General features: G+C 39.3%; 1 protein-coding gene across 1 annotated transcript in view; it reads right to left on the bottom strand.

The window, feature by feature from the left end:
* Positions 1–1,402: 1,402 nt before the first annotated feature.
* The window catches only part of LOC115820232 (NACHT, LRR and PYD domains-containing protein 3-like), a 36,658-nt gene continuing 20,859 nt past the window's right edge, over positions 1,403–17,201 (bottom strand). Inside the window, exons 4-8 of the mRNA XM_030783722.1 lie at positions 3,851–4,024; positions 3,294–3,467; positions 2,778–2,948; positions 2,658–2,704; positions 1,403–1,944 (exon numbers count right to left, since the gene is read on the bottom strand). Coding sequence (XP_030639582.1) covers positions 1,403–1,944; positions 2,658–2,704; positions 2,778–2,948; positions 3,294–3,467; positions 3,851–4,024 — 1,108 coding nt within the window. The remainder of the gene's footprint in view (positions 1,945–2,657; positions 2,705–2,777; positions 2,949–3,293; positions 3,468–3,850; positions 4,025–17,201) is intronic.

The following is a 17,201-nucleotide window of genomic DNA, read 5'->3' as shown; positions in this document are numbered from 1 at the left end:
TAGAAGAATAATCGGGCATTGGAAAACACCAAAACCCCCAGAATTGAAAGAATGGGTCAATTATATGACACAAACCGCCTCGTATGAATTCATGCTGATCAGGATGACCGTAAGGGACCAATCTGGGATCATTTTTGGAATTATATTACGCTGTCTGATGGTCCTGAAATATGATTGCTGTCTTTGCCTGAGTTGTTGGGGCTTTTTATTTATATATTTATTCTTTTTTTGTATCATCCTTCTCTTTGGATTATGACTAATGCTGTATCCTCTCTTGTATGGATCTCTCTCTTATTTTATGGCCATTTTATTTCTAATAGTGACGTCACCAGTGAGATGCCTCAGTTCATATGTTAACTTGTCATATTACCATTTGAAAATCAATAAAAATTTCAATAAAAAAAGAAAGAGAGGGAGAGACAGACAGAGAGGGCACATGTGTGAGAGAGACAGTACCTGTTTGTGTGAGGAGAGAGAGGGGGAGGGAGTGTGTGCGTGTGTGTGAGAAAGAGAGTGAGAGAGTGTATGTGTGTTGTGTGTTCAGCATCAGGAACACGTCCAATGTTTTTATATGTAATGACATTTTATTTGTTTTTCACTCTGACATGTTGTTACGGCTGTGGTGTTGGGGTGTGGTTTTTTCTCTCCATGTCTCTCTCCAGGTACCGCCCTACCCTGTCCTCATTGTCACCATGAATGGTTAACAGCGGCGGTGCTTAATTGTTCACCGGAACCGGCTGCTTTAAAAGTCCTGGGGAGACCGATAGACGGAGCCAGTGGGTTAATGCTGTGTGTGTGCGTGTGCGTGTGTTTGTGTCTTGTAACAGGGATATATCGCTTTGTGTGTTTTATCTCTGTGTGTATATTGCCTGGTTACAGCAGTTACGCTATGTGTTTAATTCGGATAATGTGATTAAATAAATTTGAATATTACCTTTGGTTTTGTTGTAACCCTTTTCTTTCTCTTTCCTTGACTTAATAAATTCACAACCCACATATTTCTGTTTCTCATCTATCTTTTTGAGTTTTTTTTGTTACCTCCCACAGTCCCTAGATTTAATTCGTGGAGATGTAACACATGTACATGTTTACATAGTGTTTGTAACAAAATAAAAAGAACTAACAATAATTTAAAAGAAAGTGGATAAGAATTTCTGAAAAAAAAATCTCTTCAAAACTCAATTAATTTAAATAATTATTTTTAATTACAGTCACAAATTTCTGATACATAAATAAAACTCTGACTGTACTTCATACACATACATTTGTGAGTGTGTGTAATAATTATAAATGGTACAGATGAACATTGTATGTGTGCTTGTGAAAAAGAGAAAAAGAATTTGCGTGTGTGTGTGTGTGTGTGTGTGTGTGTGTGTGTGTGTATTTCAGAGTGTGTGTGTGTTTATTTTATCTGACACAGAGACACTGAGGAGTTCTGATAAACATAAAACCCTGCATAAAGGGGTTCAATGAATGTGCAGTGGAATGTGTGTATGTGTGTGAGTGTGTGTGTGTCAGAGGAGACGCTGTAGAAGGACACAGTTCCAGACGACCAGTCCAGATACACTCCTACTCTGTGTGTGTGTGAGGGGTGGTAAGGTATGTCAGTTCCATGTTCATTGTGACGGGCAAAGTAACTGTTACCATCACACTCCAGACTCCAGGACTTTTCATTGTCTCCAAACCTACAGTCATCACTCTCTCCTTTCCTCCTGATTCCTTTATATGTCACTGATATTTCAGCAGCATCTCCACTCCACTCAGTCTCCCAGTAACAGCGTCCAGTCAGACTCTCTCTACACATGACCTGATACCAGTGATCAAATCTCTCTGAATGATCAGGATACGACTGATTCTCTCCCACATATGTCACCTTTCTGTTCCCCTCAGACAGAGAGAGGTGTTTGTGTGCTGTGATTGGGTCCAGTGTGAGATCACAGGCATCTACAGAGAAAAGAAGAGAAATCAGAGGAGACAACATATCACACACTCTCAACTCTGTGTGTATGTGTGTGTGTGTTTTATGCTTAATGGAGAGTATCGTATTATTATATGAGTATTACATTATTAAATATTATATTCATTTGAGAATAAATCTCAGGTAAGATGGTGTCATCTGTCTGTCTGTCTCTCGTCCTGTCTTTAGTGTGTGTTACAGATTCTCTCACTCTGTCTCTTTTTATGGGATTTGGGGTAATGGTTTGGGGGGAACTGGGGTTTTTTTAAGTGCAGTGTGTTTGTGAGTGTGTGTGTGTGTTTGTGAGTGTGTGTTTGTGAGTGTGTGTGTGTGTGTGTGTGTGTGTGTGTGTGTGTGTGTGTGTGTTATTATAAGGAGTCTAAGTGTGTTACTGTGACCCAGTGTGTTTCCCTCTTGTTACCTGAACTTGTTTCTGACCAGTTTTCCACTTTATTTATTTTGTTCACTTTTATGTATTTTGTTACAAAATGCATAAAAGTCATATTTTATCTCATACTATATTATTATCTCTCTTTTTCACAAATGAAATAAACAAAGAAAAGTTGTATTTTTTAGGAATTTAAATAAATGGTCTTCCATGCGTGAAACAAAGTCAGTGTTTGTATGCGTGTGTGTGTGTGTGTGTGTGTGTGTGTGTGTGTGTGTGTGTGTGTGTGCGTGTGCGCATGCATGTACTCACATTTTCTTAATCCTGGTTTGATGATGAATTCTCCACCATGGTCCACACTACAAAACACACAACAGACAGTGGATGAGTCTCACACATAACACACACACACACACACACACACACACACACAGTACTAACTTCAGTCGACAGTTTTGATTCATCTGTGTAGAGAGACGCTTCACTCCTGAGTCTCCTGGGTGATTGTAGCTCAGATTCAGTTCTCTCAGGTGTGAGGGGTTTGAACTCAGAGCTGAAGCCAGAGAAGAACAACCTTCCTCTGTCACTAAACAACCAGACAACCTACAGAGACAGAGACAGAGAGAGAGAGAGGGAGAGAGAGAGAAATAAACAACATACAAATAGAGAATATCAATTTGTCTGGTTTGTGAAGTGTGATTCATTGTAAAGGTTCCACTCTGTTTTACCATAAATGTTGACTTTGCTAAACTATCACATTAACTAAACTCACAGACCACTTGCTAACATTAGCCATAAAGATATTGGGAGAAATTCATCTGCTTTTTTGATTAGTATGTCTCATACACAACAGTACTTTAATAACCATACTATACATCAGCGTGGTCTCATTTTAAAATGAACATAATCATTTTAAATAGTGCATTTAAGTTCCTGGCCAATGCTGACCTTAATATCTCCAGTTTACAGTGTGGATTCTTCAGTCCCACACATAGAAACTTCACTCCTGAATCCTGAAGGTCATTGTTACTCAGGTCCAGTTCTCTCAGGGGACAGTTTACTGACTGTAGAACTGAGGCTATAGATGAACAGGACTGTTCAGTGAGTTTACAGAGAGCAAGTCTGGAGAGACAGAGAGAAAGATCAACAAGGTTTACCCCAGTGAAGTTAAGCTGAACAGAATTTTCCATAAGAGATCAAACTCCTGTTAAAAGTCAGAACATCTTCCTGTCTTGCAATAAACACTGTCACATCATCAGTGTCTGCTGATGAAATATGTTTAGTTTCAAGTTTTCAAGTTTACACTATCACTGTTTACAGTCTCAAAGGGCTTTACATGCCCACAGGTTTACAACAAACAAAACAGGACGACAAACACCCCCTGACTTAATCCTCATATCAGGCAAGAAAAAAATCCCCCCAATAGCCCAGGTGTAACAGGGAAAAAATGGAAGAAAGAAGGACCACAGAGGACCACCATTTTTCAGTTCCTGACTAATACTGACCTCAGTATCTCCAGTTTACAGTGTGGATTCTTCAGTCCCACACAGAGAAACTTCACTCCTGAATCCTGAAGGTCATTGTTACTCAGGTCCAGTTCTCTCAGGGGACAGTTTACTGACTGTAGAACTGAGGCTATAGATGAACAGGACTGTTCAGTGAGATTACAACCAGCAAGTCTGGAGAGAGTGACAGAGAGAGAGAGAACATAAGCATTCACTCATTTAAGAATTAAAAATTGTACTGATAGAGTTTGACCAAAAAGGTGTTAAATGTTGTGAAAAATTTGCTTAAATCACTCGAACACACAGTGAGATATTTTTAAGCACAGGATGAGTGCCCAGATAACTCAGTTGGTAGAGCATCAGGTAGAGCATTAATTTGAGGGTCCAAGGCCCTCTAGGCATGGTCTAAAGGGTAGAGAACTTGTGACTGGAGGATCCCTGTGTGCCCTTGAGCAAGACACTTAACCCCAATGTGTTTAAGTTTCAGTTTCAGTGATTACACCCACACAGTGAATTTGCATTTAACCCATCCAACACACCAGTAGTGAACACACACCAGATGCGGGAGCAGTGGGCAGCCTCCTTGGGAGCATTGGAGTTAAGTGCCTTGCTCAAGGGCACATAGCCATGGCTGTTGGGCCTGGGAATCGAACCGGCAACCCTCCAGTCACAAGCCCGGTTCTCTACCCTTTAGACCACGACTGCCCTTGTTCTGTTTCCCTTTGAAAAAATTTCCCAGATGTCATTGCCATTTCCCAAATGCTTTATTGAGTTCATTCACTCATGTGACATATAATCACATAATGGACCACACAAAACCATGGAATATTTCTTCTGTTGTCCCTAAGTAACACACACAGCAAAACACTAAATCTAGACCATTCTGAATGAAACAAACCTATTCACACTAGTAACTGTACTCTTAGAGTCTACTGTGTGAGAAGATTAGAAATATCAGAAACCTGCCATTGTTGATGATGCTGTTTGTTCTCTCTGGAGAATGACTCTGCTCCTGACTGTTGGTCTTACTATTGCCATCAGACCCAGCTTTGATCTTTAATATGATAATATGATTTGATGTGTTCACTTCATCACTGATTCATACACTACTGCAGTGTTAACTATGGGGATCAGTGACTGTGTAGAGCTCAGAGGAAAAAGAACAAAAGCAGAAAACCCATCACAGTACATATAAAGGAGTGCACTCATTATACTGGACTCATGAATGGATGAATGTGAAGTCACTGATCTCTGTGATCAAATCTAAATCAAACACACAATGAATAGCTGGAAAATAACATGATTTGATTGGCTGCAGTCTAGCTCCCATTAGACTGTCTGTCTCTCATCTCCTCATTCTCCCACCACACAAGAAAAGAAAAGAAACAAACAGAAATCAAAAACAGGGACAGACTCATGTCCTTGGAAAACATCCTTTCATTGTGAACATGTTCTTACACTCCCACACTCCCAGCATCCGATCAGAGAGAGAGAAGATAATATTCACACACTGGTACAAATGTCTCTGTGACCTGTCTATAAGCATCAGTTTAGTCTAGACTGTCCACATGTTTATTTTGTTTGGAAAAAATATTTATATGAATAGAATGACTGGAAAAATGATCGTCAAGTTGCTCAATTCAGAATTACTGACCTCAGTGTTTCCAGTTTCCAGTTTGGATTCTTTAGTGTAGCACAGAGCATCGTCACTCCTGAATCCTGAAGACCAGTGTTACTCAGGTCCAGTTCTCTCAGGGGACAGTTCACTGACTTCAGAGCTGAGGCGATAGTTTCACAGGACTGCTGAGTGAGGTTATAGTCTCTGAGTCTACACAGGGAGAAGGAAAACAAAACACTGACTCTTTAAAGAATAAAATTATCCTGTAAATCACTTCTAGGTCCTTCACTTTCAAATATTGAAATATTACATTTGTAGCTGCTCTATAAACACAGCTTTTCCCAGGAAGCATTCATAATATAGACAATACTATATTATTCACTCACTGTTAAAAACATCACTGCTGATGAGTCGATAAATAACAGATAATAACAGGTAATAACAGTGTATAGTAGTGAATAACAATGAAGATAGAAAATATCATGATTTCATTGGTTCATTAGACTGATAACACAGACATGTTGTGATTTTTTTCTCAATTTCATTTTGTGGATGAAGGGTGAAACAATAGTGAATAGTGAAACAAGGGTGAAATAGTGACTTTAATGGTCAGTACAACCTGCTGTGTAAAGGGAACAAACATTTCACTCACCCATATTTCACTCTCAATCAACCAACAAAAACCTGATAAACTCCCATAGACTACTAAACATCAAACACACAGTATCCCTGTCTTAAATGTTAATGTTTTTAACTTTATAATGGTTCAGACAAGGAAAAAAAGACACAAACAGAATTCAAGGGAACAGCCTTTTTCCCCAGTCCTTTCACTGAGAACATGCTCTCACACACCCAGCATTCAACCAGAGAGAGAGAGAAAAAGAGAAAGAGAGAGACAGACAGACAGACAGACAGACAGAGAGAGAGAGAGGTAGAGAGAGAGAGAGAGAGAGACAGAGAGAGAGACAGAGAAAGAATGTTCAGACACTGCTATTAATGTCTTTGTGACCTGTCTAAACACATCAGCTTTGTCTAGACATCGCAGAGGTTCTGAAAGTGAAGGGAATTACTGGATAGAGAAAATGACTGAAGTCAATTCTGAACTGTTTTTTCTGTCATTTTGTTCTTGCAGCCACCCTCATTCATCAAATACTGCAATTCATTATTTTATATGTATTCTCCAAAGACATTCCAAAATATGACCAGGGAATTCCTACCAATTCCCCTCCAAATAAAGCTTCTAAAGAGTGGGTGTTGTGAAGTGAAACTAAAAACTCACAGAGCTTTTCTGCAGCACCTCACAGCTGGGAGCAGTCTCCTACGACCCTCATCTGATGTCTTGTATTTCTTCAGGTCAAACTCATCCAGCACCTCCTCTGACATCAGAAACATGTAGGCCAGTGCTGTGCAGTGTGCAAGTGAGAGTTCAGTTCTGTTATTTTCAGATTTAACAAAAGCTTGAATTTCTTCATGGAGAGAGTGATCATTCATTTCAGTCAGGCAGTGCAGTAGATTGATCCATCTCTCAGGTGGGACACCATTTTTATTTAAGTTTTTGATGTAACGGCTTATTTCCTTGATGCTCTCCTGGTTGTTGTGTGTGTGTGTCAGCAGGCCTTGTAGGAGTTTCTGGTTGGACTCCAGTAAGATGCCATGAAGGAAGCGGGCAAACAGATCGAGACGTCCATCTTTACTCTCCAAAGATTTATCCACAGCTTTCTTCAGCAACTTATCCAAGGGAACATTGTTTGGCTCCACTCTGGTCTTTTCCTGCAGAAAATGCTCCAGTGCCTCCAAGGTCTTGTTCACATAGCAGTAAAACACATAGAGAGCAGCAAAGAACTCTTGAACACTCAGATGCACAAAGCAGTAGACCTTCTTCTGACGAAGCACAGATTCCTCCTTAAAGATCTCAGTACAAATCCCAGAGTACACTGTGGCATCACTCACATCAATGTCACATTCTCTCAGATCCTCTTCATAAAACATGATATTGCCCTTAAGCAACTGATTAAAAGCCAGTTTGGCAAGTTTCAGAAAGATCTCCCTGCTTGATTCAAGAAGATTCTTTAAGTCTGTCTCAACATTGTCCTCATATTTCTGCTTCTTCATTTTAGTCTGAATGAGCAGGAAGTGTGTGTACATCTCAGTCAGAGTTTTAGGGATCTCTTTAACATTGTCTTGACGCAGCATTTCCTGAAGCACAGTGGCTGAAATCCAACAGAACACTGGGATGTGACACATGATGTGGAGACTCACTGATGTCTTGATGTGTGAGATGATTCTGTTGGCTTGATTCTCATCACTGACTCTTTTTCTGAAGTATTCCTCTTTCTGAGAATCACTGAATCCTTGGACTTCTGTCACACGACTGATGAACTGAGAAGGAATCTGACTGGCTGCTGCTGGTCTGGAGGTTATCCAGATGAGTGCAGAGGGAAGAAGATTTCCTTTGATGAGGTCTGATATCAGTATATTCACTGATGATGTTGTGGTCACATCGTACAGCGTGTCAGAAAAATTCAGCTGAAGTCGACTCTCATCAAAACCATCAAAGATGAACAGCATTTTACAGTCATTATATTTCTTTGGATCCAAGTCTTTCAGCTCTGGGTGAAACTCTAACAGGAGTCCATGAAGACTGAACTGTTCATCTTTAACTAAGTTCAGCTCTCGGAAAGGAAGAACCAACATGAAATCAATGTCCTGATTGGTCCTTCCTTCTGCCCAGTCCAGAATGAACTTCTGTACAGAGACTGTTTTTCCAATTCCAGCAATGCCCTTGGTGAGTACAGTTCTGATTTCTGCCTTTTGTCTTTCCCCTTCACGTTCTTGACTGGACAAGACTTGGTTATCCTCTTTAGTTCTGTTGGCTGACAAGGGTTTGAAGATGTCATTGCAGCTGATTGGTTTGTCTTGAGAAACCCATTTCTTGGATGCTGTTTCAATCTGTAGAACCTCATGTTTCTCATTCACTCCTTCACTCTCTCCCTCTGTGATGTAGAGCTCTGTGTAAATGCTGTTGAGGAGGGTTTGGTTTTCTTTCAGTGCGACACCTTCATATAAGCACTCATACTTCTTTTTCAGGGTGGTTTTATGACCCTCAATGATTCTCAGCAGGACATCATCTGACTCGGATATGGACGTGTTGTGTTGGACATTTTGGCAACACCCAGACTGATCCTCAGTTAGATCTGTCTCCATACTGCAGAGAGAGAGAGAGACAGAGAGAGAAGAGCAGGAGTTCAGTAAAAGAAAAAAAAAATCTCTCACAACCTGTTGACACAGGTCACACCATGTCATAAACACTGGTCAATGTGACAGAGTGACAATAAGGAATCATCTGCTGAAAAATCATCTGAAAATCATTGAAGAGTTTACAGGTAAAGTGACTGAATCAGTGTGTGACATTTCCTGTTGTTTGGTGACCACTTCATTTAATCATATCAATGTTTGGTTTCATAACAGCCAAGAACTACAACATATGAACAGCATTTTGTTTGTGTTTTAGTTTCACTCTCTTTGATTCCAAACATCTGAAAATATCCACACATCTCACTGTAACCTGTGTGATCTCACTTTAGCTGTATTTATACACACTGACATTATCAGTATGAATATTTTATACACAGTGTTAATATCAATTTATATTATGTATATGATATATGCATAGTTAATAAATATAGCCGTATTATATGATATAGTTAATACAGTTTAAATACAGTCACTCACTGTGACTCAGAGGGGACTGGTTCTCTGCTGAAGTTTGGTGGATTACCCATGGAGTTGTCACTCTTCATAGACACACAGCTGGGTACTGGAGATCCTGGTCTCTGTGTCCTGTAGTCAACAGGATCCTCCTCCTCACACTGTCCAGACTGACTCATTCTACAGACAGTGTTCTTCTCCTCTCTGTCCCCACAGTCAATCCTTTTAGTTTTCTCCATTCTCACAATGTCCACTGAGACTTGTTCCGACAGTGAAACTGTTTTGTGCCTGTGTGTCCCAAAACAGAGAATAAACACACACACACACACACACACACACACACACAGAGGGAGAGAGAGAGAGAGAGAGAGAGAGAGAGTCATAAACATGAGTGTGTATGGAGACCACATGTACAGTGTGTGGTGTCCATGTTGATTTGTTTGTTTCTCTTCAGATTCACACCTATCTGTCTTAAAACTGAACTTCCCAATAAACTCCTCATCTGTCAAGCATAACAGCTACTCTCTTTATGTTACTGACATGAGCGTATGAGCGTTTGCGTGTCTGTTTAATTGACAATATATAATTTAATATCATATCATTTCATCCTCAAGAGGGAGCTCTGGTTGAACTCCTGACAGTTCAGGGCCACGTTCCGCCTTTTTTTTTCATTTAAATACAACACAAACCGAACCAAACGGACCAGTGGAGTGTGACACAAAAGACACAAACGTGTTACATGACTCTGTAAATCGATTCAGTTACGAGTTTCATATTAGGAGTGTGATTACTTCAAGTGCGACCATTCGGTCAATAACACATTACTAGGCCTAATGTGACGACGTCACAGACTTAACGTGTAAGCTTCTTAGTGACAATAATAATAGAAGAATAGCTTCTTAAATGAGCTCCATATTCTTATATAAGAATACTTCCTGTAACTTTGAGTGATGTCTTTGTGGTTGATATGTTGCTTCCTGTCATGGTGTTACCATTGTCTTAGGAACAAAGCAAATCATTACAATCATCTACATGTAATACAACAACTTTTAAACACTCACCCCAATACGTCACAACGTTAAATAAAATAAATCTCATTTCATTCGAATTTCATTTTCTTTTGAAAACGTTTACTTTCGTTTTCTCTCTTAGGGTGCTTTCACACTACAGCTTAGGGTGCGGACCCGAGTCCGCTTGAGCCGTTTAATCAGTTCGTTTTGGTTGATGTGAGAACTGTTTTCCGAACTCAGGTGCGAATTCTCCAGAAAACGGGGTTCTGGGATAGCCTACGGTTCACCTGAACTCCAGTACGGTTCGCATTTGTTGTGAGAGCTATCCGATCTAAAATCAGGAAGTAAACCCTATTCATGCAGCCAGCCACACTGTTTGCTCACCTTGAGGGTATGCGTGTACCGTAAATTCTGAAATAGAAAACCCCTCTCAAATTATGGCAGGGTTTCAAATCGTAGCCAGTGGTGCCGCCTGCTTGGGCAAATAAAGGACGATTGCAAATACAGGTCTGCAAATACATTAAAAAGGGAAAAAGAAAAAAAAAAAGAAAATGAAAGCAAAACCATAAATTACAGAAAGGCTCACCTGGTATTTCCACAGCATTATTTACATCAGTACAACAACATACGGTAATTATGCTCACCACACCGTTGCTACAAGTTTCAGTTTTAAAGGGAATACCATTCTCAGTGTTTTAACTCAGGTGGATTGTGGTCGCTGTAGGACTGTGTGTGTTAATGGTCCATTATTAGTTTTCAGGGACATCACTGCCAAAACTTTGTCCCTTCCTGTTTCCTATGCCTTATTTCATTGTTTCTGTGAGTTGTTTCATATAACAGCACGTGTTAACGGTACTTGGACTGTTTGATTTTAGATGACGTAGTAGGTACGGTAGGGAAATGTTGGCCGGGGAGCTGGAAACAGAGGAATAAATTTTACCCTTTGCCTACAAGTAGCCTAACGGTATGTCTGACATGCTCTTTATTTTTCCCAGTAATTAAATTGTTCGTTACCGTGATACAGGACGCTAAGTTATTATTTGAGAATTTGTGGACGCATGCATTTCTATTGGTCCAATATTTTATGTTCTAATATTTTAATTCTTTAAATGCAGTACAGAATAGGCCATGGCTATATATAGTAGTAGGTATACCAGTAAATCCTTATAGGATAAATTAGAAATTAAACATTAATATTACAAAATACACAACTAAAAAAGAGCATAAATAATGGCCTGTCTCTAATAAAGGCCTGGTTCTTTCTTCAGTTGAGATAAATAAAAGCCCTGGCCACTGTTTTAGAATTTACGGCATTGCTTTGCAAGCAAAGCTGCAAATACGTTGCGCATTGCTGCCGGTCTCCGGAAAAACCTGCTTATACGAGCAGCTCGCTCCACTCTCTATGTGTCTCAGATACCGGGACGCATTTCTGGAATAGTGAAATTAGCGAACACGTTTATTTTGGTGTTGACACCACATTAACAAACAGATGAATAAGAGAACAATTAGGCCTGTAGTATGGCTTTCCATTTTGCCTTCCTTGTGTTGTTGCTTAGCGACACTAGTAAATAAAAGCTGTATGTTCCTTACCGTAAATGATACCGTAAACGGACCAGAGTTCGCCGCCAAAAACTGTGTTGTGAAAGGAGACCAGGGGGAGGGGGGGGATATTCGTACTCGAGTTCAGACCAGCAAAACGAACCAAGAGTGAAAACAGCCTCAGTGTGTTCTGGCCTCAGGTCCACAGAATGTAACACTTCAAAAACAGCTGTTTCACAAATCCAGCAGTGACCTAAATATCTAAAGCATTTTCACTCAGAGAGAAATACATATGTAGATGTGCTTTAGTCATAATATGATTTGTTCAGTTATACAGTTACATATGATGCAGTGGTGGAAACACTTACAGATCAGATCACAACATCCTCCTTACTCCTCTACCATGTGTTTTTAAAGCTCCTTTACAGCAGTTACTTCTGCAACAGTTACAGAGCTAAATTTCAAACTTCTTGAGATAAAATAGTTTAAAGACATTATTTTAAACAGAAAAATAAAGAGATATTATGTTCTGGAGGCATAATGCTAGTGCTGTCCAAATCTGTAGTGAGAATTGTTATACACTCGATAGAGCACTCAAAGTATCCCACAATGCATCATGAAAGTTTGGTACAACCCTATGTACCCTACATTCATCGACTTAGACCATCATGCATTGCACCCTGTCTCGTGAAAGCAGGCAAGCCTTTACAGACCAGTCAGATGCAGATGTTCTGGCGTTTGTTTATGCGACAAAGATAATAATTATGAATATCCAGCGCATAATTATGAAGCAGCGTAACGTCGAAATAGTGTCTGAAATGTATCAACAGCTGTCTGCCCTTATGCCCTAGTGAGTGATCTATGTGGCAAACTCTACATAGTGAGTATGGAGTTAGTGGCTGAGTGAATGATTTCAGACACAGCAACCATTTGAGGTCTCCTCTTACTCTTCATTAAATGAAAAGCTGATGGGGAACAGGTGTCCTGGATTATAGAAGATCAGGTCATTTGTCTCCATCTGGTGGCCACATATGTCTTCTTCAACGCCAGACGACACCATATATCATGGACACATTAGATGTCATAAAAAGATGGTGACATCATATTTTCTTTCACAGTATGCTGACATCATCCTTCTTTCTGCTGGAAACGACTCTAATTACATGATTAGTTTAGATCAGCTCTGAGTTACACCTTGTGTTCACTCTGTTTGTCTGTCAGTGTGTGAAATGACATTTACATAGAGAACCGTGTGATGGCTTAAGGAAACCCAGTCTACTGAAAATGATTAACATCCAAAAAGTAAAATACAAATGTTGAGAAACATGCGAATTTTGTAGCAAGTTTAAGCTGTAACTGTTGAATTCTTGATAAACATATGAATTTTATAGCATGTGCAAGCTGTGACAGTTCTGGTTTGAATATTGTAGTCAAATAGACATAATCTTGAGGAAGGGAAAATCTTTTATTTTACGCGTTTAATTTTCTGTTATATTCCGGAGGTATCAGTCACCAATCAAATAAAATACAAAATAAGCAGAGTTTTACTATTATCCATTTCATAAGATTAGTTATGATGCATGTACAATACAGCACTTTTATATGAATATTTTTACATGTGTATTGTTGCACAAAAATATGGCACACCCCTGTATTTTCTTTATATCTGTACTATTGTAGACTTGTTTGTGTAACATGTCTGTATTTTCTTTATATCTGTACTATTGTAGACTTGTTTGTGAAACATGTCTGTATTTTCTTTATATCTGTACTATTGTAGACTTGTTTGTGTAACACCTCTGTATTTTCTTTATATCTGTGCTATTGTAGACTTGTTTGTGAAACATGTCTGTATTTTCTTTATATCTGTACTATTGTAGACTTGTTTGTGTAACATGTCTGTATTTTCTTTATATCTGTACTATTGTAGACTTGTTTGTGTAACACGTCTGTATTTTCTTTATATCTGTACTGTTGTAGACTTGTTTGTGTAACATGTCTGTATTTTCTTTATATCTGTACTATTGTAGACTTGTTTGTGAAACATGTCTGTATTTTCTTTATATCTGTGCTATTGTAGACTTGTTTGTGTAACACCTCTGTATTTTCTTTATATCTGTGCTATTGTAGACTTGTTTGTGAAACATGTCTGTATTTTCTTTATATCTGTACTATTGTAGACTTGTTTGTGTAACATGTCTGTATTTTCTTTATATCTGTACTATTGTAGACTTGTTTGTGTAACACGTCTGTATTTTCTTTATATCTGTACTATTGTAGACTTGTTTGTGTAACATGTCTGTATTTTCTTTATATCTGTACTATTGTAGACTTGTTTGTGAAACATGTCTGTATTTTCTTTATATCTGTGCTATTGTAGACTTGTTTGTGTAACACCTCTGTATTTTCTTTATATCTGTACTATTGTAGACTAGTTTGTGTAATACCTCTGTATTTTCTTTATATCTGTACTATTGTAGGCTTGTTTGTGTAACATGTCTGTATTTTCTTTATATCTGTACTATTGTAGACTTGTTTGTGAAACATGTCTGTATTTTCTTTATATCTGTGCTATTGTAGACTTGTTTGTGTAACACCTCTGTATTTTCTTTATATCTGTACTATTGTAGACTAGTTTGTGTAATACCTCTGTATTTTCTTTATATCTGTACTATTATAGACTTGTTTGTGAAACATGTCTGTATTTTCTTTATATCTGTACTATTGTAGACTTGTTTGTGTAACACCTCTGTATTTTCTTTATATCTGTACTATTGTAGACTTGTTTGTGAAACATGTCTGTATTTTCTTTATATCTGTACTATTGTGGACTTGTTTGTGAAACACGTCTGTATTTTCTTTATATCTGTACTATTGTAGACTTGTTTGTGTAACATGTCTGTATTTTCTTTATATCTGTACTATTGTAGACAAGTTTGTGAAACATGTCTGTATTTTCTTTATATCTGTGCTATTGTAGACTTGTTTGTGTAACACCTCTGTATTTTCTTTATATCTGTACTATTGTAGACTTGTTTGTGTAATACCTCTGTATTTTCTTTATATCTGTACCATTGTAGACTTGTTTGTGTAACATGTCTGTATTTTCTTTATATCTGTACTATTGTAGACTTGTTTGTGAAACATGTCTGTATTTTCTTTATATCTGTACAATTGTAGACTTGTTTGTGTAACACCTCTGTATTTTCTTTATATCTGTACTATTGTAGACTTGTTTGTGTAATACCTCTGTATTTTCTTTATATCTGTACTATTGTAGACTTGTTTGTGTAATACCTCTGTATTTTCTTTATATCTGTACTATTATAGACTTGTTTGTGTAATATGTCTGTATTTTCTTTATATCTGTACTATTGTAGACTTGTTCGTGTATCACCTCTGTATTTTTTTTATATCTGTACTATTGTAGACTTGTTTGTGTAACATGTCTGTATTTTCTTTATATCTGTGCTATTGTAGACTTGTTTGTGTAACGCCCACTCATTTGATACTGGGGAGAAGGGATGCCAATATGGTGATCAAGAGGCTTCACATCGCCATGGTCACAGTGACATCATCAGCTGTCTGGATCTCTGATATACATAAGTATGTACCAGCTTCAGCAAAAACAGAGACACTGAGGAGTCATAAACATCAACTCTACACCCTATGTGTGTGTGAGAGATAGGGAGAGACAGTGTGTGCGGGTGTGAGAGAGAGACAGAGGGAGAGAGAGAGATGTGTTGGACATTCTGGAAACAACCAGACTGATCCCCAGTTACACATGTCTCCACACTGGGGAGAAAAAGAGAGAGAGAGAGAGAGAGAGAGAGAGAGAGAGTGTGAGAGAGAGAGAGAGAGAGAGAGGGAGGGAGAGAGAGAGAGAGGTGAGGTAGGCCGAAAAGGGGTTCAAGTTGCCTGAGGACATGCAAAAAAATTGGCTCCGCCGCAAATACCACTTCAGTGCAAGATGTTTTATTTACAGTGCATAAAAACCCAATACCAACCCAATACCGGTGCATAAAAACCCAACCCAATACCAGTGCATAAAAACTCAATACCAACCCAAAGTGCCAAAAAGTGAAAAAAAAATGTGCAAAAAAATTGTTATAGATATATACACAGTGAAAAAACAGATATTTACAAGTACTTAAAAAACCCCAAAATCAATTTAAAAAAAAGTTATATAACAGAGAATGTAATAAACAAAACCACTGCTTTTGATTCTCAGCACAACACACACAGCTGCTCTCTGGTAATCTCCCTACACTCCCTCAACACACAATGACTGAAACCCCGTTTTCAATGCTAAACCCCTCCCTCCAGAACATACCAGTCACATTCATGTCAATACATATACATAATTACAGATACAAATTCACACTGCCCATTAATGTTTTAACTTTTACAGACTTTCCCCCAGTGACAGCCAATCACAACATGTTTATGTGAAAACACTTGGCGTGTGGTGTGGCCCATTCTCCGTGCGCATCGTGCATGCGTGACCAGGGTCAAACCAAATAAACAAACCTAAGTGGTCCCAGCTCTGCTTGGTCCTCCCCTGACAACCACCCATGACAACCAACAAAACACTACAACACTAAAAAGAGCATTTTAAACCAACTGATAAACATAATAACAGACGAGAACAAAATTACGTATTTTGACGTGTGTTTGTAATACCAGAAAGACGATAACAGTACAGATGCTGATAAACATTTAGGTGCAGTTGGGGGTGTTTGTAGTGTGTTTTAACCTGTAGGATTGTGAGTGTGAATTGGAAATGTTCGTGTGTGTGTGTGAAACCGGGTAACCTGCTGTTTGTTTCGAGTGTGCATCCTCGACGCTAGTGCGGTATTTTAGTGGAATATGTGCTGAAGTGATCCGTATGCAAAGAGCTGCATGTAACGACACACACACACACACACACACACACACACACACACACACACACACACACAGACACACACACACACAGATGTGTGACTATGGAAACAGGTTGGTGTGGGGGAATGGACGGCACTCGCGGCCTGAGACGGAGTCCTCTGTCACATGACCTCCTTCCTCTTCCGGATTGCCGAAGGTCGGAAAGGTCCGGAAAGGTAATCGGTTCTGCTGTCCCGCCTTATGCTGGATGGAGAACTTGTAGAGCTGCGGTGTCAGGTACCACCTGGTCACCCCCGTGCCTCGTGGTCCTTCATGGTCTGGATCCACGTGAGGGCACGGTGGTCTGTGTCCAGACCAAACTCTCTCCTCACCTCAGGCTTTCCAAGGCCCACTTTATGGGAAGGCACTCCTTCTCAGTCGTTGAGTGCCTCCGCTCTTTGGGCAGCAGCTTCCTGGCTGAGGTACAGGACGGGTACAATGACAGTCGGGCTGCTCCACTCACCCGCTGATGGCTCAGTTACACCCAGATCCCTCGTTGTTTGGATTTCCGTTTTCAGCCCAGGCACCAGGCGCTCTGGCACTCGATATG

This window comes from Chanos chanos, chromosome 9 (genome assembly GCF_902362185.1).
Source record: "Chanos chanos chromosome 9, fChaCha1.1, whole genome shotgun sequence".
Taxonomy (NCBI): Eukaryota; Metazoa; Chordata; class Actinopteri; order Gonorynchiformes; family Chanidae; genus Chanos; species Chanos chanos.
This window is presented reverse-complemented; position numbering and strand designations above follow the sequence as displayed.